Source organism: Mustela nigripes, chromosome 4 (genome assembly GCF_022355385.1).
Source record: "Mustela nigripes isolate SB6536 chromosome 4, MUSNIG.SB6536, whole genome shotgun sequence".
Lineage (NCBI taxonomy): Eukaryota > Metazoa > Chordata > Mammalia > Carnivora > Mustelidae > Mustela > Mustela nigripes.
This window is the reverse complement of record NC_081560.1, coordinates 108,610,775-108,626,258: the sequence shown is the minus strand read 5'-3', so window position 1 is coordinate 108,626,258 and position 15,484 is coordinate 108,610,775. Positions and strand designations below refer to the sequence as shown.

General features: G+C 36.0%; 1 protein-coding gene across 1 annotated transcript in view; it reads right to left on the bottom strand.

Annotated features, from left to right (window-relative positions):
• Window positions 1-15,484, bottom strand: part of LYST (lysosomal trafficking regulator) — a 155,174-nt gene that overhangs the window by 92,659 nt on the left and 47,031 nt on the right. Inside the window, exons 14-19 of the mRNA XM_059397275.1 lie at window positions 14,384-14,557; window positions 10,731-10,891; window positions 9,438-9,628; window positions 6,823-7,068; window positions 3,333-3,506; window positions 2,231-2,380 (exon numbers count right to left, since the gene is read on the bottom strand). Coding sequence (XP_059253258.1) covers window positions 2,231-2,380; window positions 3,333-3,506; window positions 6,823-7,068; window positions 9,438-9,628; window positions 10,731-10,891; window positions 14,384-14,557 — 1,096 coding nt within the window. The remainder of the gene's footprint in view (window positions 1-2,230; window positions 2,381-3,332; window positions 3,507-6,822; window positions 7,069-9,437; window positions 9,629-10,730; window positions 10,892-14,383; window positions 14,558-15,484) is intronic.

Genomic DNA, 15,484 nt, shown 5'->3' with positions numbered 1-15,484 from the left:
TCTTTATTAATAATAGATTATAAAGGTTTCTTCCAGATTCCCAACCCATTATTGATAATGAGTAAATATGGGGGGAACATTGATAAATTCAGGAATAACTGATAATCTAAAAAATTCTAAAGCTGTATACTTTAGTCTTTAATTAGGTTGGATGGTAATGTTGTTATCTTTAAATAGCTATAGAAAATGTATAGTCTACCCTAGAACCAAGGAGTTTATAAGAACCTATACCATGTTTTGAACTAGAGCATCGGGTGCCTGGGTGGCTCAGTTGGTTGAGTGTCTAGTTCTTGATGTTGGGCCAGGTGTTAATCTCAGGGTTGTGAGATGGAGCCTTACATTGGGCTCCACACTAGGCATGGAGACTACTTCAAAAACAAATAAACAAAAAAGGCCCCCCCCCTCAAAAAAAAAAAAAACCCTAAAAAATCTAGGGCAGAAAGTAAATATCTCTGTATTCGTTCCCTGGCTGGGTCCTTGTGAAGAAGACCATTGCATCCATCCAGTTGTTGAGGTGCTGTGCCTAGACCTAAGATCAACCATGTTCCTCAACTTATACCTGTAATGAAGCCAAGACTTCATAGCCTTGCCCTAAACACCCTGAATCAACTCTGTGACTCCTGGGCAACTTGGCAGCCCTGCTTAGCAGTGTGTACATTTCTCTCTCTTTGACTCAACTCTCCATATTCTTCTTAGCAGGATCCCCTCTGAATGTTTATGGTAAATGCAAGTCCCCAGCACATTTGAATGAGCTCCATGTTCTCCAGCCTGACTACTGCTCTAGCTATTTCTAGTTAGGCCAAGTTCTGATCCTAACCCCCAGCTCAGCATTACCCATGGCTGCTCGAAAACTTGCACAGAAAATAATCTCCACATTTCTATTTATAATCAACATTACATCAACATTACATTGAAGGAATAAGTTTGTTCTGTTCTTCAGAAGAATGATTAGATGAATATTTAAAAGTACATGTCTCTTTGTGCAGCAAAGGAAACAATCAACCTATGGAGTAGCTGAACCTATAGAATGGGAGAAAGTATCTGCAAACACGTGTCAGCAGAGGGATTAATATCTAGAACACACACAGAACTCCACAACTACATAACAACAACAAAAATCAAATAATCCATTTTAATAATGGGTAGAGAACTTGAACAGACATTTCTCCAAAGCAAACACACAAATGTCCAACAAGTATATGAAAAGATACTCATTATCACTAAATATCAGGGAAATGCCAATCAAAACCACAATAAAATATCATCTCATACCCAATAAGATGGCCACTACCAAAAACCCAAATATAATTGTTGGCAAGGATGTGAAGAAATTAGAACCCTTGAACCTTGGTTGTGGGATTGTAAAATGGTACAGTTCTTATGGAAAATACTGTACAGGTTCCTTGCAAAATAAAAAATAGAATTACTATATGATTCAGCAATCCCACTTCTGGTTATATAGCCAAAAGAACTGAAAAGAGGATCTCAAAGAAACATTCACACACCTATGTGCATTACAGTGATAGTCACATAATCCAATATATGGAAGCAATCCAAATGGGATAAAGCAATCTAAAAGGGATAAAGAAAATGTAGTATATACTTACAATGGGTATTGTTCAGTGTTACAAAGAAATCTTGTCATATACTATAATGCAAGTGAATATTTGGGACATACACTAAGTGAAATAAACCAATCACAGAAAGACAAATACTGAATGATTACACTTCCATGACATACCTAAAGTAATCAAACTCATAGAAACAGAAAATAGGTGGCTGCCAGGGACTGGGGTGGGGGGCAGGAGAAATAGGGGTAGTTGTTCAATGGGGATAGTTTCAGTAAAGCAAGATGAAAATATTCTAGATATCTGCTGGACAACAGAGTGTAGATAGTTAATACTGTCCTGCACACTTAAAAATTGCTAAGAGGGTAATTTATGTCAGATGTTTTTACCACTAAAAATAAAAGCACATGGGGGTGCCTGAGTGGCTCAACTGGTTAAGCATCTGACTCTTCATTTTGGCTCAGGTCATGATCTCATGGTCATGAGAGTGAGCCCCGCATTGCATGCAGCTTTGCACTCAGCAGGAAGTGTACTTGAGATTCTCTCTAACTCCCTCTTCCTCTGCCCTTCCTCCCACTCACACGTGCGTGCACATGAGCACTCTCTCTCGAATAAATAAATAAATAAATCTTTAAAAAAATAAAATAAATAAAAACACATGCCTTGGCTTTGTTCCATATCTTCCAGTCAAGCAATAGCTCCTCTAGCAGTTTAACATCTTGGATTATAGCATTAGACTCCACATCCAACTTAAACTCGCCATTCTCATTGACATGAATAATATCTTCACCACAGCAGCCTTCAAGAAGGGTCTATGGAAAATTAGCATTAATACAAGATGCATTAATTGCTGATTAATCCAAAAATTCAACAGAAACATTAAGCTTTCAATCTTAGCAGTCATAACATTAAATTCAAAGGAAAACTAGTGAATAATTCAGTATTACAGAGAGTATCTTTAATTTGTTTTGCAAAACAATTCAAATTAGAAAAATATAAACTTTCAAATATTTGTAAATGATAATTCAGTTTCAAACATAGGTAAAATTAACCCTCTATTTTTATTTTTTATTTTTATTTGTTTTCTTATTTTTTAAATTCAATGAAACTGTTAGGCTTTAAAAACTTTTACAAAAAGTACTAAGGATTCATGCCATGAATGTATGGATCTGGATATTTCAAGGAGTGGGGGTTGAGGGCATAGGTGGAGATAGAGTCTTTTGTCTTACTACTAGAACCCTCAGAGAGAAACAGTTTCACTATGTTACCAAATGCTTTTATCTAGAAAGGTATTTAAATATATGATGATAGCTAGATCAAAATAAAAATTAATACAGCTTTAGAAAACTAACTCTCTAGAAGCATTGCCTACTGGAAGTAGATTAATACTAGGTGTCCAGAGAACTGGGTTCTCCTCCGTAACTGGGAGCTGAGGCAAACGTCTCCGTGGATCTTAATTCCTCAATCTACAGAATGAGGGGCCCTAAGAGACAGCGCCAGTCCATCCAGATCAAAAATTCTGAGTTAATATTTTTCTCTCACTCTCTTAAAATGCTTTAAACAAGACAAAAATGTAATCATGTACATGATGAAGAAAACTAGAAGAGTATCTTAGTTTGATTAAATATACACTGTTGAGTTTCCTTCATTTTCTTCAGGAATAACTGAAACACAAAATTCTATTGTTGGAAGACTAATGAAGAGAGAAGTATCATTGCATATGAATAATGCATATGAATAAGAATTAATTTTATGAGGACATACCTTCAAAACATGAAAGCCAACAATGCATTTTTGTTTAATCAACACCTGATGAATCATGGAAAGTCCATTACAATTTTCTAATTCATGTATTCTCTGTTGGTTATATTTAGTTAATGAAAGTATAACTCTCAGTGCTAATGCTTGAGTTTCTTCACAGCTGCTGAGTTCCACAACCTAAAAAATATACATATTTTAATTTACTGAGAGAAAAATTTAACATGTATGATTACTATTAAAGAACATCAATCTATCAGTTTTATTTGAAAGCTATTTTTTTGCTCACACTTTCCTTATTATTTAAGCACTATAATAAACAAAAATGAAAGACATAAATCCCATGATCTTTAGTTTCTTAAATATACTAGAAAAATAAACTAAAATAACATTCACAACTGTTTAAGTCAGTACCATTTTATTAGTGATCTGAAATGTCAGCAAAATCCATCAGGTTTTTGATTAGTCCATCAACAAACAGACTCTGCATTACATGGTGTGGGAGGCAACAAAGAAGTAAAAGGCATGATATTTATCCCCAGTAGGGCCTACTATCTAGTCAAAAGATAAGATATATATATAAACCACAGATTTACCCTGTCCTTCAATTAAACCAATGCTTTCTGGCAACTACTTTATATGAAACACACATCTTATTATCATGACTAAAGTCAAAGAAGAGGGTGCCTGGGTGGCTCAGTTGGTTAAGCAACTGCCTTTGGCTCAGGTTATGATCCTGGAGTCCCAGGATCAAGTTCCACATCAGGCTCCCTGCTCAGCAGGAAGTCTGCTTCTCCCTTTGACCCTCCCTCTTCATGATCTCTCTCTCTCTCAAATAAATAATAAAAATAGAATCTCTCAAAAAAAAAAAAAAAACAAAGAAGAATGAGATACGAGTGTTACAAGGGCACAGAAACTATTTTTTACTCTACTCTGCTTGGGTTAGTGAAGCATAAATAGAGAGAAGATGATTTGGAAAGATGACAGAATCCTGGAAAGAAGGAACAGCGGGTGGCTGGGAGTGAGAGACAGGAGAGGGGTAAAGGTCTAAAGCCAGAAGCTCCTGGTACAGCGAGGAGGCTGCAAGTTGCCCATTTGGCTGGATGGCAGACATCCAGTTTAAAAGGCAGCCTATGCATGCAAGGTTTTTAAGGAGATTAAATTTTATTTTTGTAGGAGAGGAGGAAAAATAGTGAAAAAAGATCCCAAGTTTTGAGTGTGACAACATACTTTAGGATTCTTATTGACAAGATCCTAAATTGGTACAAAAAAAGATTAACCATTTTCTCTAGGATCTCGTCACTGTGTAACAGTAATTATAACAAAATTACGTTTAGTATCTTGATGAAAGAAGGAAAGCCAAGGATATACATTTTAAAATTATACAAAGCTATAAAAGTTAGTCATGAAATGCTGATGAGGAGTTAAAAAGCTTTTAATTTTGGAGGACAGGGTGTGGTACATAAACAATGAATCTTGGGATACTGAAAAATAAAATTAAAAAAAATTCTTAAATACTATAGGAAAATCTACTAGATATTGGATGCAAAACATTTTTGAAAAAGAAGAAAAAAACAGTTTAGAGTATGGTGAGTCAATGCTGACAAAATATTTATAAGAACAGTAATGATATGAAATTAAGACAAACTGAGGGTTGCCAGGGGGAGGGTGCTTGGGTTAGGGACATTGGGGAGGGTATGTGCTATGGTGAGTGCTGTTAAGTGTGTAAACCTGGCAATTCACAGACCTGTACCCCTGGGGTTAATAATTAATTATATGTTAATGAAAAATAAAAAATTAATTTAAAAAAAGAACAGTAATGATAATATCAGATATTGATGTGCTCCTTATTGCAAAATCAATCAGAGGTGATAGTCCCATCGAGCAAAGCAAGCCAGTTAAGGAGACTGTAAAAACTGGGGAATGCTGCAGAAGTTACACCTAGGAATAAAATTCTGAGAATGAAAGAAGATCAAGGCAGCTTTAGTTAACAAGGAAGTGGACCTTCAGGAAGGAGAGATGATTAGTACCATTTGTACCCCCTATTTAGGATTTTAGCAATCTCTGTAAACAATCAGTATATACTTATTTACTGTCTATTTTACATCAGAAAAGATATCGTCCCTGCCCTAAGATGACAAAGTAGAACAGATAATAAACAATTTATTCTAATATAGTACTCATGACATCAAACTTTTTTCTTTTTAAAGATTTTATTTTTGGGGTGCCTGGGTGGCTCAGTGTTGTTTAAGCCTCTGCCTTTGGCTTGGGTCATGATCTCAGGGTCCTGGGATCGAGCCCTGCATCGGGCTTTCTGCTCAGCAGGGAGCCTGCTTCCCCTTCTCTCTTTGCCTGCCTCTCTGCCTACTTGTGATCTCTGTCTATCAAATAAATAAATAAAAATCTTAAAAAAATTTTTTTTTATTTTTCTTTATTTGACAGAGAGAGAGAGATCACAAGTTGGCAGGCAGAGAGGGGAAAGCAGACACCCTGCTGAGCAGAGAGCCCAATGTGGGCCTGTATCCAAGGACCCTGAGATCATGACCCTCATGGCAGAGGCTTAACCCACTGAGCCACCCAGGTGCCCCAACACCAAACTTTTTATATTTCTCCTTCTCTTTAAAAAAACTTCAAACAAACTCAAATTATTTTTTGTACTTATTTGCTGACCCTTGTTTTTTTCCATGCATCTGGAAGCTTGGGAAAAACAAGTTTCACAAACCATATTTTAAAGAATATATTCCTGGGGCACCTGGGTGGCAGGTGGTTTAAGTGTCTGACTCTTGGTCCTGGTCTCAGGGTTGTGAGATCAAGTCCCTCGACAGACTCTGTGCTCAGTAGGGAGTCTGTTTAAGTCTCCCTTTCCTTCTGCCTCTCCCTCTGCCCCTCCCCTGTGCTCTCTCTTTCTTTCAAATAAATCTTAAAAAAAAAAAAAAAAAAGAATACATTCCTTACCTATGGCCATACTACCTTGAACGTGTCCAATTGTCCAAAGAACACCTTTCTTCTTTTGGTTACTATAGCATGTATTTGTTTTCTCATTGACAATTTTAATCTTATACATTTACTTACTTATTTAAATGTAATCTCTACACCCAATGTGGGGCTTGAACTCATTACCCTGATATTAAGAATCGGACACTGTACCCACTGAGTCAGCCATGCATCCCATTAAATCTTGTACATTCAAATATTTAATTGTTCTAATTACATTTCTAGATAATAGAAAACCTCTAAAATCTCTACAATTAACAGAAACTTTGACCATGTGTGGCAGAAAGCTTGATGACATCCTTTTTTAAAAAATTTTTTCAATTTATTTATTTTCAGAAAAACAGTATTGCTTGATGACATCCTAAAAAATATGTAATTTTATCTTAAAAGTTTAATGTAGTTGACTTATAAACTTTTTGTAATTAAAAAAAAACCCACTGGAATTTATTAGTATTAAAGAAAAAGTTTCTCTTCAGACAAAACTCTAATCAGTGATTCTTACCCTAGCAAAGAGAAAAACAAATATACCAGTTCCACCAATCTCGTGTAGAACTCCTTGAATAGTTTTACATTCAGTAGGCCGGAGATTCTTTAGATGATGCGGTTCTAACAAAATGCTCTGCACTTCTTTTGAGCTGAAGGGTCTTTGAGAGAGTTGGGTTTTCATCTGACCTTTAAGTCTAATAACTGGCTCATAGATGGTATACTGAGCAGGACAGTTAGTGGTATAAACAACTGAAAGACTTTCCTGAAACACAAATATTTTCCTTTAGTAACTAAACAAAATTTAAAAAGTAAGGTATCAACCAACAAATAAATATTTCAAAGTGAAAAGGTGCCCAACAAATTGTTTTCTTTGACAGACATCACACTAAATAAAGGTAAACATGAGGAGCAAGGTGGCTCTCCAGACAGGAAAAGATCAGTTTCAATTAGCAGTGACCAATAATAGAAACCTTGTCAAGGCTGAGAAAGATTCCAGCTTTAACCATTGTAGAATAAACATGAAATTATACTTCCTATTGCTACTAAGAACAGCTGAGTTTTATACCACACTCATTTCATACCAGGCAATGTTGTTTGCACTTACAAATATTAACCAATCATTACAACCCCAAGAGATGGGGACTCTCGGTCAATGAATTCAAAATTTTTGCCTTGAATGTGTTCACAGGCTGGCTACTCATTTAACAGTGACTGTAAGCCAGATCTTTCTACTAGAATAAAATTCCAGACTATCATCATTCCTAACGAAAACTGAAAAGAATTTATAAAATTTCTCCCCCCAGAGGGTCATTTCCATCAGGTTCTGACTTCAGGTAGGGAGCTCAGGCTCAGGGAAATCATGTGCTGAGGTCCGTGTCTTTGCACAGAGGCTGTGGGGGCCTTGGGCTTTGATCGCTTTCAACCACGGCGGTTTAAATAATTTCATCCAGACATCATCTGGCACATCTGCATACCAACTAACACGACTACACAGTCTACAGTACATGATTATGCCGGGCAAAACAGACCCTTCAACCTTCGAGAGTTTTCATCAGGAAGCTGACAAAATGTTCACCTGCCTGAGACGAGCCCCACCTGGTACCAGCACCTTGATGGACCTTCCGCTCATGACATCAGAATCCCCCAGTTACTAAACCATGCTAAAACGGTTTCTAAAAAGAGTTTTAATGTTAAACCCTTTGAATTTTCGTTTGTGATAATTTATGTTAAATTTTATGACTAATATAATTCTTTTCAAGCAAAATAAAAGGATTAAGGTAATTTTGTGTGTGAAAACTAATGGAGTACCCCAAAACCAGAGCAGTTAGATCATTATTTGAACAAATGCCAGCTGTGTGAACTCCTTGGTCTCCCTAACAAGGACCCCGTGCTGATCCTGAACCAGCTGCATCAGCATCATCTGGGATTTGTTACAAACTCAAGTTCCTAGGCCACACTTCAGACCTTACTGAATCTGAGACTCTGGCCCAGCAATCTGTTTTAACAAGTCCTCTGAGTGACTCTGATGCATGCTCAGGTTTGAGGAACAATTCCCTTGAGCATGTTTTCTCAGTGGTGAGGCATTTGGGATAATTCTTCACGGCATAATACTGCCCTTGCGAAGTGGGACATCTAGCATCCCTGACCACTGCTCAATCAGAGTGGACTGCCACAGTGCCCCCAGCCCGCCATTCTTAAACACTCCCCAGGGAGAAAAAGACTGTATGCATAATATCAGATCGTTAGCTAAATTCTATAGGCATCTACACTCTGGATACTTGACCACAGACACGTATTTAATACCACTTAAGACCTACCTGTGTTTTACAACGTATCTACACTAGAATTTCTCTTTTCCTTTAGTCAAATGTTACAGCTTTAAAAAAGGATTTATTCTGATTATGAGATATATATCTCATTAACAACAAAATACATTCCAAACTAGTAGTCTTCTTCAAATAAAAATGACCTCTGACCCCTAACCATACCTCTTACAAGAAGCAAGAGAAGGCCAGTTCACAGCTAGATCTACCAATTTTTCATAGATCTTCTAAGACAAAGGCTCAGCTTTCTAGTTGCTATAATGAAAAATATCGCCCCAGGTTCCTAAATTGTATAACTAGAACAAAATATTATAATAATGCATAAAAAACAATCCGAGAACCTCATATAAGCAGAGTTAGCAATATTTTGAAAGCCAAATTCCTGCGTGTTACTGATATTAAAGAATATTCTAAAATCTGAATATATGTAATTAAAACTAATATTATAAAATAAAAATCAGTATTCATTTATAAATATGGAAATGAAATGTAATGAACAATATTTTTTAGGCTAACATGTATTTTCACTATATCATAAATATTTTTCTTGAATGACTCAGAGGTGTAAACTAAACTCATACTTAGCATAGAAATATAGTTCTAAGGTAAAGGGAATAAAAATTTGAAACCTGAAAACAAATTCTGGGTATATCAATTTTTTTTAAGAAAAAACCATGTTCTTAGAGAGCAAAAATAGTGAGAAAGAAAGAAGAAACACTTTAGAAATTTAATTCATAGCTAATTACACATTTAATAAACATATATTATCAGTTACTATAAAGTTAAAACTTATAAAATGAAAACTTACAATTAAGAGACCAATGTCCACTTCTTTCTTGGTCATAAAAAGTTCTCTGATTTGCTCACATTGCAAAATTTCTTTATTAATATATTTGGAGTAGTCATTCACAGGCTTGCCATATTTGCATGGCATTATAGATGTATGGTTGGGTCCACAAGCATATAGATAAAAGGCCTCTTGTGAATCAATCTTAGCTCCTGAACAGAAAAAAAAAAAAAGTTACTTATTTCTATCACTCCAATGAGAATTATTTTAAACCTTTATTTTTATTTATTTGAGAAAAAGGATGTGCAAGGGGAGGGGAAGAAGGGGAAAACAGATTCCTTGCTGAGCAGAGAGCCAGAGTGAGGCTTGATCCCAGAACCCTGATCATGACCTGAGCTAAAGGCAGATGCTTAACCAACTGAGCCACCCAGACACCCCTGACTAGAATTTTTTATAAGCAGCAAGAAATCATGAATTAATTTTTTCTGCCAAATTCTTTCATCTCTATAAAATTGATAAAGTCTCAAGCTCCAAATTGGAGTCATGAGTAAGCAACCTACACCAGCTACGGATGGAAAGTAAGTAAATAGATATAAGGTTAACTGTGGAAGCTTGTGATAAAATAAAATCATAAAATTTTATTTGTTCCTTAGAGAACAGTTATTTTGGTTTTGTTCTGCCTTTTTTTTTTAAGTAAATGGAAACTATACTTCAGTAAATTCTTTTTAAAATAAATATGGATTAATGTCTCTACACTTCAGTAAATCCTTTTCTAAAATAAATGTGGACTGACGTCTCTATTCCTTCTACCCGTCTGTTCAATAAACACTGCCTGACTGCTATTACGTGCCAGGCTTAGTGAGATAGCTATAAATTTTAGAACATGTATTTCTTTTTTTCCTAAAATTTGATATTTTTGTAGAATATTCTAAAATTACAAGAAAGAGAATCATTCTAAGTTTACTTGTCATAATATTGCATTTTCCAGGATTATAAAACAAAGTTAATTTAACATAAGCTTTCTTTTTTGGGGGGATAGGGGTTGGGGTATGATGTATCCCCTACATGAAATGTATATATCAATTGTAAGCAGCATCTCAATTACAAAACAAACAAACAACAACAACAAAAAGAAGCATCTCAATATAAAAATGTTAAAATATTTTTAAAAGTGCATCTTGGTATCTAGATAATATAGTACTTATTAAGTATCAAGGAAGGAACAGGAATTACTATCTTATCCAGTATAATTTACTAGTTTAATACTTGTTAATTGAAAAAAAATTAGAAATCCTTTGAAGGAGAAAAATATACCATTGAAGAGGAGTAAATTTCCCAGGTCCCATTTTCCAGCCAATTGCAAAAACTCTTCTTGGGATGATAAACAATGGCCAATCATGCAAAATGTCTTATTGCTGTCAGATGACAGACTTGTTCTTCTTGGAAGCACAAAATCCAAAGTAACATCAGGTTTCCTACATTAAAAACAAAGTTAAGTCAATTATTTCAGTGACCTAAGTATTTTGCAAGCATGAATGTATAATAATGGGAAATTCTTTAGCAGTTTTCTTGGTTCAGCAGCACAGTGCCGGTGATAGGAAGAAAGAGAACGGATTTTGCGGTCTCCTGATCCACGGTGCTGGCAATACCCAAACCCCAGTGAGGGGAGCGGAACAGCGAGGCCTGCTAGTCCTGCAGCAGCCATGGGAAGTGGGACCGGACATGTGATGCCAAGTTTTCTTTGTCACTGAGTTCTGCGCCTTTCTGATTTACAGATACAAACTGACCACCTCCCCCTAATTTTTCTAAGAAGTCCCCCAGCATGGTAAGCCATTCCTAAAATTTCTTCTTTGAAGCCTTGAAAGACCACTCAGAAAAAGATGATTACCTCTTCAGGTTTGGTTCTCCCTAGCCACTGACGAGCCAGTGCTTTCTGCATTTTCTATTCTTTCCACGCTTAGTCACAGAGCTTTTGATTAGTCTCTTGTATTTACAGAAATCCTTATAAAAGAGTAGGAAAAGGAAAACTAATGCTTTCTCAAAGAGATACACACATGAGGAGAGGATGTCATCACCTGGTTGGAGGTGCAGAGTACCAAGCTTTGCCCATATTCGGAGAATGTTTTAGGTTCCATAATAAGATAATGATGGTAACTTACGAAGGGGGAGTTCATAAACAAGATGGTGTGCTTAGCTGTCAACGAGAAATTTCACATTGGTGTATCTATTTATTTAAACACTCTTCCCTAAGGCTTTCTGTTTCATAGTTAACATGTAAATATACGATTTTGATAGAAACATTTTCTGATAAAGATGTATGATAACTTTTATTTTTTTAAAATTGAGGTGTAACTGACAAACACCATTACAGTGAGGTATTTTCTATTGCCTGCATCTTTCTTGAACCAAATACGTTGCTGTGACTGAAACACTACTGCCACCTATTGGCAGCATGACTTCATACAGTTTTTTTTTTAATTTTTAATTTTTTATAAACATATAATATATTTTTATCCCCAGGTGTACAGGTCTGTGAATCGCCAGGTTTACACACTTCACAGTACTCACCATAGCACATACCCTCCCCAATGTCCATAACCCCAGCCCCCTTCTCCCAACTCCCATCCCTCCAGCAAACCTCAGTTTGTTTTGTGAGATTAAAAGTCACTTATGGTTTGTCTCCAGTTTTTAAGGGTAAAGAAAGCTGCTTTACAAGATGAAATCGACAAATATTAAGTATCCACCATGTGCCATATATTCCTACCACATTTGTGGGCTCATCATTAAATCACAACATAAACTACTAATAAGTTGTTTTTCAGTGTTATCATATATTAAACATTTTCTCTTGAAATACATTATTTACAGAAATTATGCTATTAGTTCAGAAAATATTAAAGATAGTACCAAATTTAAATCAAGGGAATAATATAATTGTCCTGGTCACTTGCTTTTCAGTCTACTAACAGATGAAATCATTACTTACTTTGTACCAAATGGCAAAAAATTCCTTTAAAGTAATGTAGGAATATGTGAATGAAGAGACTATGCTCACTAACTCTCTACAGTGAACATCTAAATTCTCCTATACCTGTTACATGGTCTGATTCGGAAGAAGGCTGTGGGGGTGGGAAAACTTCAGGTTCTAAAGCATGGGCTGTATCTAAGGTCAAGGTTCAGCTGTATTCTTCTGGCATGACTTTACGCCATTCTGGGTCTCAACTGTCTCATATGTAAAATAGAGGAAACAATATACCTACTTCCCGGTGTTGTCAGGAGACCAAACGGTAATCTGTGTAAAGTGCTGACTACAGCACATGTTGAAAGCTCAAGAAATCAGGCGAGGGTCCAGGAGAAAGAGGTTCACTATTCATAGCCCTTATCCCCAACTCCAACCTATCTAACTCTAGGTTCTGAAAAAAAAAAAATATTGACTGGCTGAAGACTGAGAATTTCTCAGAAAATATTTTATTTGGAATATGGGAACTTCAGTGACATATTTCCATGGATTTTTAAAACGAACACACAAAAACTGAATTAAACTGATTTTATTTCCAAAGACTGTTCTTTCCTGTAGCGGACCCTGGGGACTGACTACCCTAGGCCACTCACAGGCCCCCTCTCCCCTGCCCTCCTCTAGCACTGAGGCTGGACAGCTGTAAGCCATCAACTTGATAGCCTCCCTGGCTGTCCCTTTGTTCCCATGGGCCCTTTCCTCTGCCTGAAATGTCCTTCCCCCTCCACTGCTCACAACATGCTCCATCTCCCCTTGAGGTCTTCGCTTAAATAATCAATCTTTTCCCAAAGAGGCCTTTCCTGATCCACCTGATCCATCTCTCTGGGGATCTGTTATAACTCCATAAAATGTGTCATAATTTGTAATATGCATATAATTGTGTTTGCTTGTTGTCTGCTTCCCCCTTAGATTGTGAGTTCCAAGAACGCACGGAACTTGAGTCTTGAGCCTTGTTTACCATTTCCCTCAGCCTACTGCAGCACATTCTGGGCACACAGTCATTCCTCTGTGGGTCTAATCTACTTTGAGGGATATTTGAGAGAATTGGGAGACAGTGTTTAGAACACACCTAGCAAAAAGTCTGCTACACAACAGGTATATAATATTTTACAGTCTGTTCAATTACACCTAGATACCTCATCTTGAAATTCAAAACCTGCCTGTCAAGTAGCTTTGCCATACGCATTCATTTCTCTTTCTCATTATTCAACTTAGAATCTTCCTTCCAGCCAGCCTGACCCCATCTCATGCTATACCAGTTTCCAATTCTGTATCTCCTTTTATGTTCTTTCATTCATAAAATATTTCCCAACTCTTATAAATCTAAGATATATTACAGCTTTCTCAGGGTTAAATTTTACATTAATTTATTCCAGAAAATATTTTTTATTAACTTGATCCACAAGTTCTCCTGGTCAGTAAACATCACATAGTATTATACCTGAATCTATCACCTGGTATGTTTCAAGGACCCTATCTTAATCTATCACCTGACACACTGGCTTATATTTTTCCCTAGTCATTCTAATTTCTTTTGAAACCCTGAGTTAATTTAGGTATTAGCCTTTAAAAAAATTTAGGTTTTAGCCTGATTAGCCACTCAATTGAAATAATTCCTTGTGGATTCATTTTATAAATGTATATAGGCTTAAGGGCCCAATTGTAGGTTCTGTTCTTAGATCTAACATATACTCTGCATAATGTCTCAAAGTCCAGATTTGTGCATGTTCCCCCAAACTCAAATATTAATTTTCACCAGTGCCCAGTATGGGAAATTAATTTTGTATTAGAGTGATAAGTAGGAAAAAAAAAAACATCCAACTGTGACACAGATTCCTGCATTAACATATAGCACATTTTATCTATAGTTTCCTATAATACGTTTCAGAAGCTATGACAAACTAACTTAAAATAGTAAAAGAAGTTAGCATTTATTTAAAATGTTTCAAACCTCTGCCCAGAGATCCATATGGAGATTTTCCCATGGTTATTCTTTTTCCCTTGGGGCTGCTGCAAGTAGGTGAGAACTAAATGCTGCCATTTGCTTGGGATGAAAATATTCTCCTGTGATTCAACCTGTGCCAGTAAAACAGCTTTTGTATCATCATTTGAATCCATGCACATTCTACAAAAAGAGACAAAGTACAGGTTGGAAACATGGAATTTCTGATCTCAGCATTTAATAAATGTATAACAACTAAAATTCCATATATTTAAATGAGATTAAAAAGCAGTTGTTTTTAAACTAACTAGAAAAGTCAGTAGGTCTTTGTTTTGCACCATAAAATCTGCTTATTTTCTTATATTGTTGTCTCAATTCATGAGCAAAAATAGATGATGCTCATTTGCTGGTGTTAATAATTTAAGCATTAATTTTCAAAATTCATTTTAAAAAAAAACTTGTTACTATTTCTACAGACATTGTCCTTTCAGAAATTACAATATAATATTTTATTCATACAAAAATTAATACATGTTGTACATAAATGTCTAAATGCCAGAATGTACTGGAGGTTGAGGAACTACTGAGAGAATTAGGATACAATGTCTATAAAGTATCAAGTATGATTTATAACAAAAAGCATATATCCCCTAAATAACATATTTTTATTTAGTTTTAAGTTTACAAAGATAGTGTCATACTATTCATACTCACTCAATACAAGTAAAATATTTGTATCTATACTAGTTAACAAGGGAGGTAGAAGAAAAGACCAGGTCTCGAGAATAACTAAAGTTTATAAGATAATGTCTATTAAATATGTAATCTGGGAAAACAGTTGTCTGATAATAACATTTTAGGGTGACTACAATCTGATAGAATACTACCATGGATAAGACTTCAGCAAGCATTTGATCTAAAATCTAATTGAGGGGCACCTGGGTGGCTCAGTGGGTTAAAGCCTCTGCCTTCAGCTCAGGTCATGGTCCCAGGGTCCTGGGATTGAGCCCCACATCGGGCTCTCTGCTCAGCAGGGAGCCTGCTTCCTTCCTCTCTCTCTGCCTGCCTCTCTGCCTACTTGTGATCTCTGTCTGTCAAATAAATAAATAC